Raw genomic sequence first — 15,584 nt, forward strand, 5'->3', positions numbered from 1 at the left:
AGTCTTTGGTTAAAAAAGTAAAAAAAAAGTAATCCTCACCTTCCTTTCTCCATTGCATTTTTATTATTATTTTTTAATATATATATTTATAAAATTTGTTATATCTATATATAATTTAATAGTTATATTTATTCATTTTAGCACCTAGTTGGGTGAAAAGTTTTGACATAAAGTTAAAAAATATATAAATATATGCAAAAGAAAAATTCTTCTTCATTTGTATGTTAAAAAATATTAAGAATTAAATTCAAGAACTTAGCCACTACTAGTATGTCAGATGATTATTTTTAAGATATATTTTATTGGCCTATATTGTCCAGTTTGTGAAATCTAATAAAAATTATTTTTGTCCACTTAAAGTTTAGGTTCCTGAAACATAAGGTTTTGTGAAAACTAATATAAAGAATACCATTCCTGAGTTTTTGAAGGTGCAAAATATAATAAAATAGTTGACACTGTTATATTAGTAAATGTACTGAACTAAACATTTAGAATGTAAACCAGACTTGACTGTCTTTTTTTTTTGTCCATTTAATGTTGGAATTAGCAAATTTTGAATCACAAAATGTAAGTACTTTATAATTAAAGCTGAAAATGTAAATAATTGAAGGTAGTTTGTCAGAAGTGATGACCAATTTTTCTTCTCTCTATATTGTTTTTTTTTTTTCAATGTAATTTTGAATAATACTCTTAAGTAAAAAGTGTGTTTGTTTTCAAAGTACAAAGCTGCCCAATGGGTTATGTGCACTGTGCCCACAACAAGGATCAAACCTCAAGTTTACCACTGAGTTACCAGGGAGCTGAGTAAGAAGTACAGTCAATATATATATATATATATATAGTATGTGTGTGTGTGTGTATGTATGTATATATACTGAATGAATAAAAATAGAAATATGTTTCTCATTTACCAGGTGGGGGTCATCTTTAGAGTTTACAACTGTAACTAAAAAAAGTTAAAAATACCTTAATAATCTCTGAATTTTATCATCTCATTGCAGAAGCTTACACTGCTTGTAACGTATAATGAGATAAAGTATAATATGTGTTCTTTCATGCTGTTGGTTAAAATAAGAAAAATTAACTACAAGTTAGTTAACAAGTACTATAGCCAATAGAAGTCACCTCAGTATTTTATTATTTACATTACTAGGTTGAGTTATTTTTGTTTCACTCTGAGTAAGTACCTTGCTCTAATCAGCATTTAATATTGATTAGAAAATCCAACCAATATGTTGTAGGAAGAGTATAGACAGGTTTACTGTAAAATAAAGAACTAAAGCATCAACACTCTGTAACAACTGCCAAAGTGTATAAAGAAAAGAAGTTAGATATTTTTTTACATAATTAGAACTGTTTTTTGAAAAATGTATAATGTAGGTAGGACTGTAATAGTCATGCTAACCTGTGTAGAAGCTTTCATAAAAAAAATTAAAACTGCTGTTGGACATGAATTATTTTGTGTGACGTGGTTGGTTAAAGCATCTATTTAGCAAGAAGAATCTTGAGTTTAAGCCCCATTCAAGCTGGGTTTTCATTTTATCAAAAGCACAGATAACCCATTGTGCAGCTTTGTGCTTAAAAACAAATAAAAGCTTTCTCAAAAAAAGTTAAGGGATTGTGTGTCACCATTTCATATCTGTCAATGTCAGATTTCAAAATAAGGGAGACCTTTTTTTTTAATAGCTATAGTTTCACTTTCCATAATATAGAAAATTTTGTTATTCTCATTGATTACTTTTCTGCAATTTCTGAGAATTTACCTGATGCCCAACTGTTGAACTTATCACAAAAAATGAGGTGAATCCAATTACAGAAATACATTAGAAGATGTGTTCCATGAAATGCTCAGGACTCTGTTAAAAAAAAAGGTGGGGAGAGTTGACTGGTATACTCTTCAAAATTCTGTAGTTAAACAATGGAATTAGTATGCAGTTAACTATATGTATAACAGCATAAAAGTTTTATAATTTACTATACAGATGAACTTGGTATAAATATTACACTATTTTTTTATTCCACCATATTCTAGCCCAAACTAACTATAACTTATAAAGAAGGGTAGATATTAAGGTAGATAGATCAGTAGATTGAGAACATAAACAGTCAACACCTGACAGCACCCACACAGCTATAGCCTGTTAGTCTCACCCTTGCCTAGCACATTTTCTGACCTAACTATTTTGTAACACTTAATTATATGACTGTATTTAATGTTTGAAAATGTATCAGGTAGATTTCAATGATTTTGTTTATAGGTCGAGACATGTGACTCCTTTTATTCTAGCTTGTTTGTAGTTCTGGACTACAAATGAAATCACGTTGCTTATTCAGATTTTTCGTGTTATTGTTAGAGTTTGGTTTTCAAATTATGAAAAATCTAAATATTTAGATATACCTTTCATTATGTAAATAACTAAATTAGAGTTTTACTTGTTTTTTGTGTATTATGCAAATGATATTTGTTTGCTTTTTTTGGATCAAAATATATTATGTTAACTCCATATAAAGTCCTCCTGTATCCAGCGTTAATTTTATGAATTTACAATGCTAAAATCTGGGGTTTCATTCCCTGCAGTTGACAGAGTACATATGGTCCATTGTGTAACTTTGGATGAAAAAACAGTAACAACACTGTGTAACTATCACTTGGTAATTCTGTTAAGAAAATGACAGTTGCCCTCATGTATACCTCCGAGATATCAGGGTTGTGTATAACTGGCAGTTGCATGATTTCATGATATGGGAACAATATTTATATTATGTTATCATGCAGACTTTTCTCATAGTAGATCATTAGGTCCTTTTATAGGAGGATCTTGGACTTATTACATGTTTCACTTCATTTGGAGAGAGAGCTGGTGTTATTGCTATTCAATTATACTCTTTTTTTTGCATCCCATTACAATCATAAAGTATTCTTTTGTATCATACTTAATTTCCTGTATTGAAGTGTATTACATTAAAAATACAATCATTTATCATTCACAGTTGTGTGTATTTATAGAAGCAGTACATTCAGTCTTTTCACTTCGAAGCCAAGCACGGCCTAGTGGTTAGCATGCTCAGAGGGTTTAAGGTTCAGAGCCCCTTGTTGCAAAAATGCATTTTACACTTTGGGGCCATGAGTATGCTATAAGAGAAACTTTCAAATGTGGTCATGTAACAGAGGAATCATGTCATTTTTACCATAACGAGTTAGGTATGTTTCGGACTCAATGCATGTTTCTTTGTAACAGCGGATATATTAACAGAAATGGTTGAAATTGAGAGTTGAATCATGATTTATTTTTATTTTTCAAATTGTCAAAAATTTAACATAGACAAAGTTTAAAATATTACGAGGTAGAAAACATTGTAATGTGGCATAATGATGATTATTTTACATTTTAAAGTCTGAGCTACAAGTTAACCTGTGGTATCCAGGTATAACAGTGTTTTTTAATAATGTTAATTTGTTTTGCAGATGCTTTGCGATCTATTTATACAGTCTTAGTCTAGACTATTCATTTGTGCACTTATAATTAAAGAATTGGGTTTTTATGATTTTTATTCTCAGTGTAAGACTATCCAACTTGTAGAATCATATGGATTGTATTAAGTAAATTCTTTTCTTTTCTTATGTATGCAAAAGCTAATAACAAAATGGATAAATGTATGAGATTAGCAATGGATTTCTGATTGTGCCCATGCTCTCCGTTATAGATTTCTGCCTACACCTGTAAATCTGTGGTATTACAAACGTTGTGTTAAACACTTTTCTATTATCATTATGCAGGTTTAAAATCTATTTATACAACACTTATATAGTAATATAATTCCTCAAAGAAACATTATTTTGATACAGTTGATGAAATATAATTTGCATTTAATTTATTTGTATTATGTTATCATGCAGATTTTTATCAAAATAGATCATTAGGTCCTTTTATATGAGGATAGATGGATAGAAGAAGTGTTATTCTGTCCAATAGCCTGGGATGTCAAATTTAATAATAACTTTATGTTTAATGGGTCAGAAAGATTGTATCACAGTTATCTGTGATAAATAGTGTTACTTTGTATCATTGGGAAACTGGATATACAAATTAATGAATGTTCTGGAAATCAGGAGTGGCTTGCAGTTAATATTATGTAGAAGGCCAGTGATTTTTTTAATCCCACCCACAAACATTGAAAACAGTAAAATCGGTACAGTAGAACCTTAACATTAAGGAAACCCTTTTGATTGCATCCAAATGCTCTTAATATCAAAAATGAGCTACGTAAAGCTGGATTCCATATTGACCATACTAAATTTCTGAATTTTAAGGCTCCCCATTTTCTTTGGTGTATGCTGGACATGGGTGTTTGTGAGTTGCACATTGCCATGACATGGAGAGTTGTCAACAGGAAGTCGCAGGGGTGGATTAGCTGTGCCATTTTTTCCTTATTATTGGTCACAAAGTTTCAAAGTACTTCTCTTCAGAGTTTGAACTGCTAAACATTTCACATTTATTTTCTGTGTTTATTTTACTGTCAAAAACTGAAGTAGAAATCTGCTGAAAATAAAGCAACAAATCACTGCTTGTGTCATTAGAATGTTTATGTGACACCGTAATACAATACTCTCGAGAGCAACAAAGTACGTGCACAAAAATAAGCCAATTTGACTCCTGCTTCAAGAAGATCATGTGGAATTTATCAGCTTATGTATCCTACAGTGTTTACAATGAGAATTCCTTAGAGTAATAAGATTACACTTTGAAGCTGTGAAAATGTTTATTACAGTATTTGGTTCAGAGCCAATCCAATAAACATTGCAAGTATTTGAATATTGGTCATCTTTTTGAGATGTTCAAAATTTAGCAGTATATTGTACAGGCATATAAAGATAACTGCCTGCTTTATAAAGTACCTGTATAGAAAACAAGACTATAGACACTGCCCTTAATCCAGAATATTGAGGTGTCCATTATTGTGATATTTATTTTGGTTACAAATAGTAGAAAAAAGAAAGAGACTGAAAAGGTCTGACCTTAATGGCATGGTGCATGTTGTTTCAAGGTGTCTATTAATTGAGGCTCTACTGTATTTACTTTAGGCATCTCGATTTATTTCTGCATAAATTTGAGTTGTTGACCTTTCAAAGCTATATGCTCATATGTAACTATGTCATGCCAGAAAGACCTAGTTATTATTCAAGCCAGTGATGTATGGTAAGCAACATTATAGAGGAAGCAATGATACATAAGGGGTGGAGATGGGAGATATGGGGAGTTGAGAACATGTGCAAGCAAGTCAAACCAAGACTACAACATCTATTATGAGCAGTTGTTTGAAAAAATAAAATGGAAGTTCTGTCATAATAATTAATTAAATGCATCTTTTATAATTGTTTTAAATAATAAACAAATTAAAGTAACACAAAATCAGAAGTGACATCACTCAAAGTGTGTTGAATATTCATTAAAAAGATCAGACCATGTTCTTTGAGAAATACTTGGTTTGGGACTGGTCAGATAAAGTTCTTATTTGTTGTCTGGCCTAATGATGTCTCATTCTCAACATTTGCTGTTAAATTTGGTGATGGGGGGGGGGGGGTTATTTTGGTGGGGGTTCTGTGTGTATTGCCAAAGAGTTAATTTTTTTACTCTATGAGGGATGCATTTAAACATAAAAAAATTTTCCATTTTATTTTAAGTTTTAGAAATACAGTATAATTATATTATATCAATGGATTGAAAACCAATTTTAACTAACCAAGTAGTGCTTGGTTTGTTTGGCCTATGAGCACATCACTGGTTCCAAAATAATCTCCAAATCAAGATAAATTGTTACATTTATTAACCAAGTCACTGCACATCATGTAATGAAACTCATTTTAATGTTTGCAATCTTAAAAACACCGAATAATCACAGAGTTTTTAAACTTGTACCAGCCCTTGAACACTACACCTTCCAAGACTAACAAGCTCCACCTAATTGCAAACTTTTCTTTGGATGTTTTTAAAACCTACATTCTGATTGATGCCATTAGCTCTGCAGTTGGTTTAAAAATCCTTGTTAAGCTCAGTAAGAAGGCTCAGCCTTTTCTGTCACAGGAAGAAGAATTTGTACTGATAAAAAAAGGGCTAAGAGGCACAACTACTCTGTACCTTTGCCACAAGATGCCACCAAGATGAATGACATATAGCAGGACAAGAAGACTTTTGAGCAGTTTGCTTTAAAAAGATGCAGTTTTTCAAGAAGTTTATACCCAAAGCAAAGAAAATATAGGTATTAGTAAACAAAATAAATATTTTATTTGCTCAAAATCTTTTAGGAGACATGTCCGTCTTTTTGATACCTTAACTCCACTTGCGTAATAGTTTTTCTCAACTTCTCCCTTCTGTATGAGCAATTTTCACTAACTACTAGCCTTGATTTAGCCCACGTACCCTCAAGTGATTTCAGGTAGTACAGCTGTGCTGTAGCATGCAACAACCCTCCATCAATAGGAGTATGACATACTCTCTTAGTGCAGCTGACTCCCTCTATACAGTAGAGCACTCTCATTACTTTTTGATTTGGCATTCCAATGTGCAGTTGTGCTTGATATTCACTCAATGTTTCATATTATCTTGTGTAATTCCACATAATACCACTTACTGATCCAGCAACACTTAATACTTCTATGGCTTTGGTTTTCACACTTTTGTCAGACAAGGTTTTGGCCTTGGTGCATTGTGAGTCATAGTCTATAATGTAGTCACCTAAGTATCCAGAAACCTGAGCAGATTTATCATTTTCCTGGAGAATCTGTTCCTGAAGAAGAAGATTTGGACAGCCTTTCCCCACCTCCTGCCTTAGCTGTGCCTTCCCATTCTATCCCCTATCAATCTACCTTGTACTTCATCTGCATTTTTGCCATGATTTCTCAGGTATGTTACCTCTTGTCTCTTTTCTTTTTGTCTTATGATTCCTCCTCCTCCGTTCTTCATTCTGCCCTGACATCAGATTATTTACTGTTTTTTTTCCCCTCACTGACATTTGAGTCCATGCTGAACAGTTTCTTACCCAATTATGTTCAGGTGCGAACATGCCTTGGCTCCCTTGTTTGTCTGACTCTCATGCTTTGGCACAAGTCAAAATTTCTGCTTTTGAATTCTCAGACCATAGTCTCTGATATAGGCATGGTGCTCTGATCCTGCACTACACTATCATTTTCCCCTGCTCAGTTCTCCCATCTCTATCTCACCCTCAATACCATCCTCTGTTATCTCTTCTCCATTTACCTCCTTTTCAGGCTATCCACCATTCCCCTGACTTTGTTGGTGCACTTATCTTCCTCAGTCTTATCCCTTCATACATGGCTTCTTTTTGTTGGGATCTCCTTGGCAGGGACACTCTCTTGTCACATATGTGTCTACCTGCTTCCTGTTTACGTTATCTCCGTTTGGCTCCTTTCTTGCCCCAGTCAGTTTTTGAGGATCTCCCTGATATTTTAGTAATGGGTGGAGGCTGCATATCAACATTCCTTCCTTGTTTCTCATCTTTATCTATCCTCTCCTACTCCTGTTCCCATGTCTTGCCCCCTCCATCCTTTCCTCTACCAGTACCAACTTCCCAGGTTTCTGCAGTGAGTCACCAAATTGCCCATTGCTGCATTTTACGACACCAGTTTCATCAGTGACTATCTCGTGGGTTCTGGCACTGTGGGATAATGGTTGCTAGGGTTGCTCATTTGTGATTATCTTTCACCATGGACACTTGTGTTCTTCAGATTATAACAGAAGGACTGTCCCTTTGGTTTTCCACTCCTCCCTCTTTATTCCCATGCCCTGTTTCTTCCCCTCCCCCCCCTCCTTGGGATCCACTTTCTTGCCAGTGTCTTTTTGAGGTGATCTGAGATCTCTTGAACAAGGATGCTATAGAACAAGTGTTTCACCCTTCTCAGGGTTTTTATACCTAGCTGTTCACTGTTTTCTGTTATTGATCTCTCCAACTTCAACTGCTTCAGCAACTTCCCATGGTTCACCATGGAGTCTTTCCTCGTCCTCCAATAGTTGTTTACTCCATGTCTATGTATGACCAAGGTTGACATCTCAGATGCTTACTTTCATATCCCAATATCTCCATCATCCAGACATTACCTTCAATTTGTTCACAGGAATTGGGTGTTTCAGTTCTGTGCTCTACCATTCAGTCTGGCATCAACACCATATGTCTTTTGTTGCGTGGTCAGAACCTTTGCTTGCTATAGTCACAACCAAGGTTTGCAGTTTCATCATTATATGGATGACTGTCTCCTTTTATCTCCTTCTCAACAAGTCTCTCACAACCATAGTCATTTCCTCCTATAGGAGGCAGCTTGTGTGGCATGTCTTGTCAAATGGATAAGTCCCATCTTGCCCCCACATAGTATCTTATTCATCTGGGGGTGTTTATCAACACCTACCTCAGAGGGTTCAGCTTTCTCCTCTTTATTTGAGGGTGATGAAGCTCTTGGTTTTTCAAATCCAAGTCTTCTTTTCCTGTGCAAGAGGTTCTCTCTCTTTTGGGGGCTTTCGTGGAATTCTTCATACCTTGGGGTTGTGCACACTCATCATACTTTTAAGCATTGAGTTACTCTTAACATTGTTCACATGAAAATTTGGTTTAGATATGCTTTTTGCCGATATGTCAGTGCTAACTCAGGAAACGATAAAATAGCATACTAATACTTATATCTGTAGCTATATTACCTCATTACCTTAGATATAAGGATGTTAGAAACTACTACAAGCTATTGAATTGTTAACACGTGCATGATTTTCAGTAGTTATAGTTACACTATATATGGAATTGTATGTATATCCACTTTTATTTGAAGATTACATTAAGTTATTGAAATCAGACACAGTTTCATAGTATAATAAATGTTACATGCAAATCTTACACCCATTATTCACATAGGCAATAAGTAATATGCTGTATGCATTCTCTTTAAATTTCGGTATTGGTTAGCCCTGTGGTAGAGCTATGAATTTCATAGCTGGGATTATGAGTAGCAATAAATCCCTTAACATGGGTGATGGGGCTACTGACTGGGTTCCTTCTATCTGATCATTGGTTCAAAATGAGGGATGATGGCAGATTGCCTTAGTAACTTTGCCATAAATACAAAAACAAATACTCTTTACATTTCATGTTTCTCACAATTCCTTGAGAACTTTTATCTTAAGTCAGTTAACCTGGTCAATACAGTAACTGTGATACCATAATACACTTTGATTTAAAAGTGCCATTGAAGTATTAAATTGTTAAAAAGTTAGATTGTTATTAAGTACACATTAAGAATTTAATTGGATGTCTCAAAAATATTGTCATTCAAAGTTATATCTAACTTCATATACAGTCAACTTTAATAACATTTCTGTATCCCAATAAACCCCCATGCCTGGGCTTTAATGTAAATCACTAGAAAAAGGAGATGCAGGATTTGTTAGGTCTAATGTACTTACTGAATCTCATTGCTTAATTAGCTCTGTCACGTTCATATGGTGTCCCATAACTTTCTTGAGTTAATTATAAATGTATAATGATTGGAATTGTATAATACATTGTTGTGTAAGTGAAATGAAGAGAAATTATCTTTCAGGATGAAAGGCTGTCCTTTTTGTGAAAACATAATAATTTTAAACAATGAAATTGAAAATTAAGTATTCATTTTTAACTTTTACTTTATAGTATGGGTAAAAAGAACAGGATAGACATAAAGTGTGCAGTTGTTTTTTGATATTATAGTTTTATTATTTACAATATGGATCATTTTCAATTATATCAACTGTGGTTAGGGAAACTGGAATTGATTATATATAAAGCATGAATTAATTATAGTTAAGCCTACCTAGTGGTTACTGCTTTGGGCTCATAGTGGAAAGTTTGCAGGTTCAAGGCTTGCCTGGTACGTATTATTGAGTAAGAAGCTTTACTCCCATTTGCTTCAATCTACCCAACTATATGATGGGTACCAGTAAATGTTATGGGGTTAACCTGCAAGGGACTGGCATCCCATCCAGGGGGTATGTGCATAGGAAACTTGAGTTTACTCATAGCCCTATTTGCCTTTTAAAGGAATGACAAGGGTTAAGGTACTTATTTTATTATATGAATAATAGTAAAAGTAATTTAATACTCATGAATATGATGAGTAAACATGCCTTGCTCATACTCCTCAATACATGGAGTATAAAAGTTTAGTATCTCTGTTTAGTCATTTGACATTTTTCTTGGCAAAGGACCACATTCTTTGTCATGCCAAATTTTAGTTTGCAGGAAATAGTTTATTGCACAGTTAGTGTGTTAATGCTTTACCTGTATTAATGATAACTTGTGGGATTTCATTCTGTCTTAAAATGAAGACAGTTTCTGTAAAAAGAAAAGGTGAGAATGGAGATACTGCTGATGGTGAAGATGCTCTTATTTGTTAATAAATCCAAAGGAAAAAGACATTTCCAGTGAAGATGATAGCTGAGAGTAAACAGTGTAACATAAAAGAAGAATTAAAGGGCAAATATTCTTTTACCCAAGGTAGTCATTCCCTGGTTTGGCATATATTTTTAGTCTGAGCTGATGATAGTGAAATATAAAAAAAAAAAAAATCACTGAAATTAATAAGCAAGTATCTGAGGAATAAATATACTTCTAAAGAAACTGAACAAATGATTTACTTTAAAAAAAGTTTTGAGACTATTTACAAGGATTAACATTATCCCATAACTGAGACATGATCCTATTCACAAATGCATTAGTTAACAAACAAGTAAAATTTAATGTCCAAAATTAAGTATAACAGATGACTTGGAAGCTCTCCAAGTCACTGAGTAAAAAAAAGAAAATGCTTACTATTTGACTGTTTGATAAAATTTTTTATTATTGCAAAAAATAAAAAAACAACTAACTGTGTTAAGCATGCATGTGTTTGAATGATGAATCCCAAAGTCCCACTGTGTAGTTAGCTTGTTCTTCCTCTGTGCTTTGGTGATCACTGTCTACCCAGAATATCTACACTTTAGAACTGACATGAAACAAAACAAAAACCTTGTCGGCCATACCAAAAGACTATGCCTTGACAGTCATGGAGAGGTCTTTTCTGAATCATTGTGTGCTGAATTGAATGAGTTAGAGAGTACTCCTCCATGAACAATCTGATTGCATCATGAATGTTAATGGAGGGTTGTCCATGATGGCTGTTGCATGTATGAACTTTTTTGCTGTTGTAGGACAGGTCTTGAGATTGACCCCAAATAATTTTGCCCTATCATCATTTTCCAGAATTGCTTTGCCCATTTAAGGTTGCTATTTTAAATTTTGTACATCTTAGTTTCAACTGATATGTCATAAAAGCCAGATAGCATTGCAGGTGTTAAGGTTATTTCAGAGGTCAAATTGGCTTAATTTTCAGGACATACAACTTGTGTAGTTCAGAATCATAATTAATTTTGAATTTATATATCAATTTTTTTTTAGTCTAGTGAAAACAATGGGCAAAAAATTATTTAATAAGTAAGTTGCCAGTGACTAAGTTTGATTTGTAGCTGTACAATTGACTTTTTTTTTTTTGGTTCTTTATGCAAAGACAGATATAAGTATGCTTACCATAGAACCCTATTCATAAAATTGTACAATATACACTTTTGTGATTTTCAGATGCGATTACTTGTGCTAAGTATCTCAGAAAAAATTTTGGCACACTGTCTTTAATGATTTTTTGTCCAAATGCAAAATCTGATTCTTCATTGTTGAATTTTTCTTTTATGGAATATTTTTGACCAACACAACTGTTGGAGAGTTGAAGAGCTAACTGAGAAATTATCATCAGATAGAGCCTACAAGTTGAAATGATTCATTCATTTCTAAAATAGTATTATTATTACCACTGGTAATAATAACAGAATGGTATCATGGTAAATGTTAGTTCATCAATTTCCAGAAAAGATTTAGTGATTTCCAAAAATGTACAGTATCAAATATAGTGTTTGTTTCAGATTTTCCCACAAAGCTATACATGGAATTTCTGCCCAGAATCATCCTTACGTTTGACCAGATAGACTAAAAGGAAGACAGCTGTTCAACAGTGCTCACTATCAATTCCTACAATGCATACCTATTCTCAAAGTTCAGAGCATGTTTTTGTGGTAGCAGGTCACAAACCATGAATTCTAAGACTTACAGTTTATAAACGTTAACTACTAGGCCATGCCTGGCCAATATGAAATAGATCGATTCACATTTAGTGGAAAAGTAATAGTGACTCAGTAGTGATAATTGATCCAGTCTTCACCAGAACTGATTTTTGATAAATAGAAGGGCTTTTACTGAAACAACTAATGCTGATCAACTCGTACTTGGGTGTCATTTTTTTTTTCACTATTTCTAACCTGGTTTGAAGACAGAATATTCTACCTGATTTATCAAGCTAGACATGACTAATGCTTGAAGAGTCCATTGATAAGTGATTCCTCCCTTTCTTTTAGTGATTAATATTTTGTTACAATAAAAAGTCACATTTTGAAGATTTCAACATTGTAATCAATATTGACCACTGAAGAGTTTGTAACATTAGTTATTTCTAGTCAGTTTGCTACATAGAATTAGCTTCATTGGTTTATAAAGGTATTTATAGTTTGAATCTATATAGTTTTTACTCGGTATTTGCTAGGGAAACTTCTCAAACTAATGACCAGCAATCAACTGATAGTTGTGTACATTGTTTCTTTTAAATATTCTATAATACAAACTGTTCTTAATTTTTTCCAGTATGCCTTTACATAACATGGAAGAGGATACCTCCTCAAAATAGAACTTTTAGGTATATGGAGAGTTTGTTAAATTGATCAATAAAGAAAAAGCTTAAAATAAATCTTACCAATAACTAGTATACCTCTCAAAAGCATTGATCATTGCTTGGCATTGCATCCATGTGCTCCTGCTAAGCCTCAACAAGTTTATCTATAGCAAGCAGGCCCATTTCCCATTCCTTTATAAGAGCATCTCCCAACTTGTGGATAATCATGGGCAGAACAGGATGTGCTGAAAGAGTTTGTTGGTGAGAATTCCAGAATTTTTGAATGGGTCTACGTTTGGAGCAGGCCATCCTATATGGAACACTGTAGTCTCCCACTGTTATGTGCATGATTCCAGTGTTGGTGAAATTGTCATCCTTTAGGAGGAATTCACCACCAGTGGCACCAACATATGGCCTCTTATAAATGTCTAGGATTTCAAACGTGTAATGCACAGCTGTCAAAAATTCCATCCAAGGACACTTGGATGCCAATTTTGCCACTGAAGCTGATGTTGGTTTCAGACCATGGTGGACCCACAATTTTATTGGTCTTTTTTAACTAGTTAGCATTGTAATAATGCTTCCAAATTGTCTTCAAACTTTGGAAAGGTAGTCTATGAACTTCATACAAAATCTGGACTCTCCTATGAAGATCACTAACATCAAACTATGCATATTTTAAGCTCTGATCCCAGTATCCTTGCTGTGATGCTGGGTCAATGGGATCCTAATGCAGTATCATAACTCAGTCTCCATGAGTCTATTATGGACACTTTTGGTTGATCCAAGAACTCTATATGCATCTTACTGCTCACAACATAGCTTCTGTAGTAAGTGGGTTTGGAAGCATGAGCTTGTTTTTTTTGTTTGGACATCTACATGACATGTCTTTACATTTCAGTGGATTTTGTTTCATTTTCAAGCATTTTCAATTACCAGGAAAATGATATTGAAACACTAGTTTATAGCATACTGAGGTCAGTTACAATTCCTCCAAACTTAAATAACTCTGGCATGAACTTGTGGTGATAATGGTGCAAACTTTGAGTGTTGGAACACAAAAACTAAGAGCATTGCAAAATAAGACATAGAGCTCTGGTTACTAGTTGATAGTTAGTATCTTGTATTTATTTGTCTGTGAAGTGACCACCTTTAGACATTATTTGTTAATAATGATATATGTGTATATTTAAATCAAGTGTAATAACAGTGTTACCTTTGAAGCTTTGACCAAGTGATTATTGAATTTGATTTTGTTTATCTGATCTGTTTTATTTTGTTAGAAGATGTATAGTTTGCATGACTTGAATAAATGAATCTGCATATAAGAAGTTATTGATACTTAACTGAAGTATAAATAATCATGTATATAAGCCCTTGTGTAAAAATAACACAGCGTTCATCCCAGGTGTAACACCACACAGGTTTACATCATAGTGTGTCTCCCGGTGGGACAGCAATAAGTTTTCGGATTTACGATGCTAAAATCAGGGGTTCGATTCCTCTCGGTGGACACAGCAGATAACCCGATGTGGCTTTGCTATAAGAAAATAAGAAAAATACACATCATAGTGTAAGAATGTCATGTGTCTAATTTTATACATTTTTATCTTCTCAGAACCCTACAGTCCCCAGTCCACTAAGTCATATGGCCCCTGGTGATGGGATGCCAGGTGGAGCTGTAGGCCCTGCTGGTTTCTTCCCAGTAAGTTCAGATTCAGTATAGTCAAATTACCATATTTTCAAAAGATAGTTCAATTTCAGATATGTTAAGTTGAAAACAGTTTGAGAAACAACTTAGTAATTATGTTAGGATATTGGGGTTAAGATGCCACATTTATTAAAAATTCTAAATGATTCTTTGTAAGTCAATAATAACTCAAATTTTGTAGTTGACCAAAAATATTTTATAACATGAAAGCCCTAATAATAACCTAAAAATTTTAGAATAAGAGGTGGGAAGTATCAGTTAGTCTATAGTGTTTTTTTTTGTTTTTTTTTCAGTGTAAGCAATAATGATTAAAAGAGATGTTATTAGCAATGTTGTCATCTCAAGAGAGTTGAGTATGTTATATTAAAAGAAATTGAATGTGTAAAGTCAGCAAGTCGTGTAACAACTACAGCTATAAAGTCACAGAATGTATCAGAATTACATTTTGACATTGTTTGGCATTTCATTGGTAGTTTGATGGCACCAAACATTTATTGCTTTTTGCAAGGATATATATATGATAGCCCTTTCTGGCACAAAATATTCACACACTCGTATTGTAAAGATGTTCAGATTGAGGATTATAAACAAAGGAATATAGATCATCTTTGGGAATTAGGAACATTAAGAAAGAGACCTGCAACAAGTTGTGCCCCAGCCAGGTAAAGAAATTTTGGTGTGTTGTAGCAAGTGAGTATCTATAAATGCAAAAGTCAGTAGAAAAACTTCCACATCCCCAAGACAACATCATGCAGCATAATCAAGAAAGATCACCATCTAAAAAAGTGACACAAGTTGGTTCAATGACATATCCATTCAACCATTGCATGCCTCAAGTAGCTGGAGAATGAAACAGATATTCATGCTATTCCATATGTAATATTTGTAGATTTCTGTAAGATTGGACTGTTGAATAATAATGAAATAATGGACTGTTGAAACAGTCATCCTCTTCTATAGGATAAGTAATGGAAAATAACAGATAGGAGGAGTGTGCATTGGACATGACAGCTTTACGATTGAGTTTTTACAATGGAAACTATGCTGCAGAGCTATCGTCTAGATACACAATTTTTTAACAGA

The 15,584-nt window shown here is 33.7% G+C and overlaps 1 protein-coding gene across 10 annotated transcripts in view; it reads left to right on the top strand.

The window, feature by feature from the left end:
* Positions 1-15,584, top strand: part of LOC106470852 (single-stranded DNA-binding protein 3-like) — a 66,672-nt gene that overhangs the window by 27,719 nt on the left and 23,369 nt on the right. For all 10 annotated transcript variants that reach the window (XM_022399494.1, XM_022399491.1, XM_022399488.1 and 7 more), the window contains exon 6: positions 14,409-14,495. In XM_022399494.1, coding sequence (XP_022255202.1) covers positions 14,409-14,495 — 87 coding nt within the window. The remainder of the gene's footprint in view (positions 1-14,408; positions 14,496-15,584) is intronic.

This window comes from Limulus polyphemus, unplaced genomic scaffold (genome assembly GCF_000517525.1).
Source record: "Limulus polyphemus unplaced genomic scaffold, Limulus_polyphemus-2.1.2 Scaffold4250, whole genome shotgun sequence".
Lineage (NCBI taxonomy): Eukaryota > Metazoa > Arthropoda > Merostomata > Xiphosura > Limulidae > Limulus > Limulus polyphemus.